The sequence below is a fragment of the Poecilia formosa genome, unplaced genomic scaffold (assembly GCF_000485575.1).
Source record: "Poecilia formosa unplaced genomic scaffold, Poecilia_formosa-5.1.2 Scaffold216, whole genome shotgun sequence".
Lineage (NCBI taxonomy): Eukaryota > Metazoa > Chordata > Actinopteri > Cyprinodontiformes > Poeciliidae > Poecilia > Poecilia formosa.
The window spans coordinates 1057899-1059267 of NW_006800155.1; the positions used below are offsets into that span (position 1 = coordinate 1057899).

General features: G+C 54.1%; 1 protein-coding gene across 1 annotated transcript; it reads left to right on the forward strand.

Moving 5' to 3' along the window:
* Positions 1 to 482: 482 nt before the first annotated feature.
* On the forward strand, positions 483 to 1056 carry LOC107838143 (protein TsetseEP-like; the record flags this gene model as incomplete). The annotated part of the gene is made up of 1 exon (XM_016679607.1): positions 483 to 1056. A coding segment is annotated over one exon (531 nt), but the record flags the coding sequence as incomplete, so codon positions are not given.
* Between the last annotated feature and the right edge of the window lie 313 nt (positions 1057 to 1369).

Below are 1369 nucleotides of genomic sequence, written 5' to 3' on the forward strand. Positions count from 1 at the left end.
GTGTGTGTGTGTGTGTGTGTGTGTGTGTGTGTGTGTTGCTGCAGGGTTTCCAGCCTCCACTGCTGTGTAACATGTCGTCTTGTTTTAGTGATGTCATGCTGTACAAACACACACTCTGTTATTGTAACCCTCACACACACACACTCCTCTGTCCCGAGTCAAACACGGGGTTAACGAGTCTCTGACAGGGCGACTCGGCAGCAAACGGCCTCAGGTCCATTAAAGCTGCAGGACCTTCAGGTTCTGGTTCTGATCCAGTCGGTGAACCTGATGTTGGGATTCAGTTTCTGTCGAACATTCAGGTCAAACCCACAGCTGACACCACATCACTGGATCCGACACCAGAACGGAACCAGAACCTCGGTTCTGAAACCTCCAACTGGAAACGATTTGATGTTTCAGAAAGTTCAACAACGGGACGTTTCCAATGTTACGGATTATGAAAGTTAGTTTAGTTGGACCTGCAATGTTGCCCAATCTGAAAACAGCAACAGGAAAAGGAGTTTGAGGAAGGAAACGGACGTGATGGAGACCCAGAACCGGGCCCAGAACCGGGCCCAGAACCGGGCCCAGAACCGGACCCAGAACATGGCCCAGAACCAGGCCCAGAACAGGGCCCAGAACCGGACCCAGAACCGGGCCCAGAACCGGGCTCAGAACTGGACCCAGAACCAGGACCCAGAACCGGACCCAGAACCGGGCTCAGAACTGGACCCAGAACCAGGACCCAGAACCGGACCCAGAACCGGGCCCAGAACAGGGCTCAGAACCGGGTCCAGAACCAGGACCCAGAACCGGACCCAGAACCGGGCCCAGAACAGGGCTCAGAACCGGACCCACACCCGGGCCCACAACAGGGCCCAGAACCGGGTCCAGAACCGGGCTCAGAACCGGGTCCAGAACCAGGACCCAGAACCGGGCTCAGAACCGGGCCCAGAACCAGGACAAAGAATTCCTGGTTTGATCCAAGGGATACCAGCACAACGACCGAGGGGCAGTTTGTCACAGGATGAAGCAGCTAACAAACCATCATCATCATCATCATCATCATCACCATCATCATCATCATCACCATCTTCACCTTCATCATCATCACTATCATCTTCATCACCACCCCCTTCATCATCATCGCCGTGTGCAGCAGGTCAGTCTGGTTTCTGAATCCTCCACCCGCCCCTTCAGCTGCTCACTGTCTAAACTTGGCCACCATCATCACCATCATCTTCATCACCACCCCCATCACCATCATCTTCATCACCACCCCCTTCACCATCATCTTCATCACCACCATCATCACCTCTGACCCGTTTGGAGTTGACCTGCTGACCTCGGTCAGGTTTCCTTGTTTAGATGGTCTTTAGTCCAAACG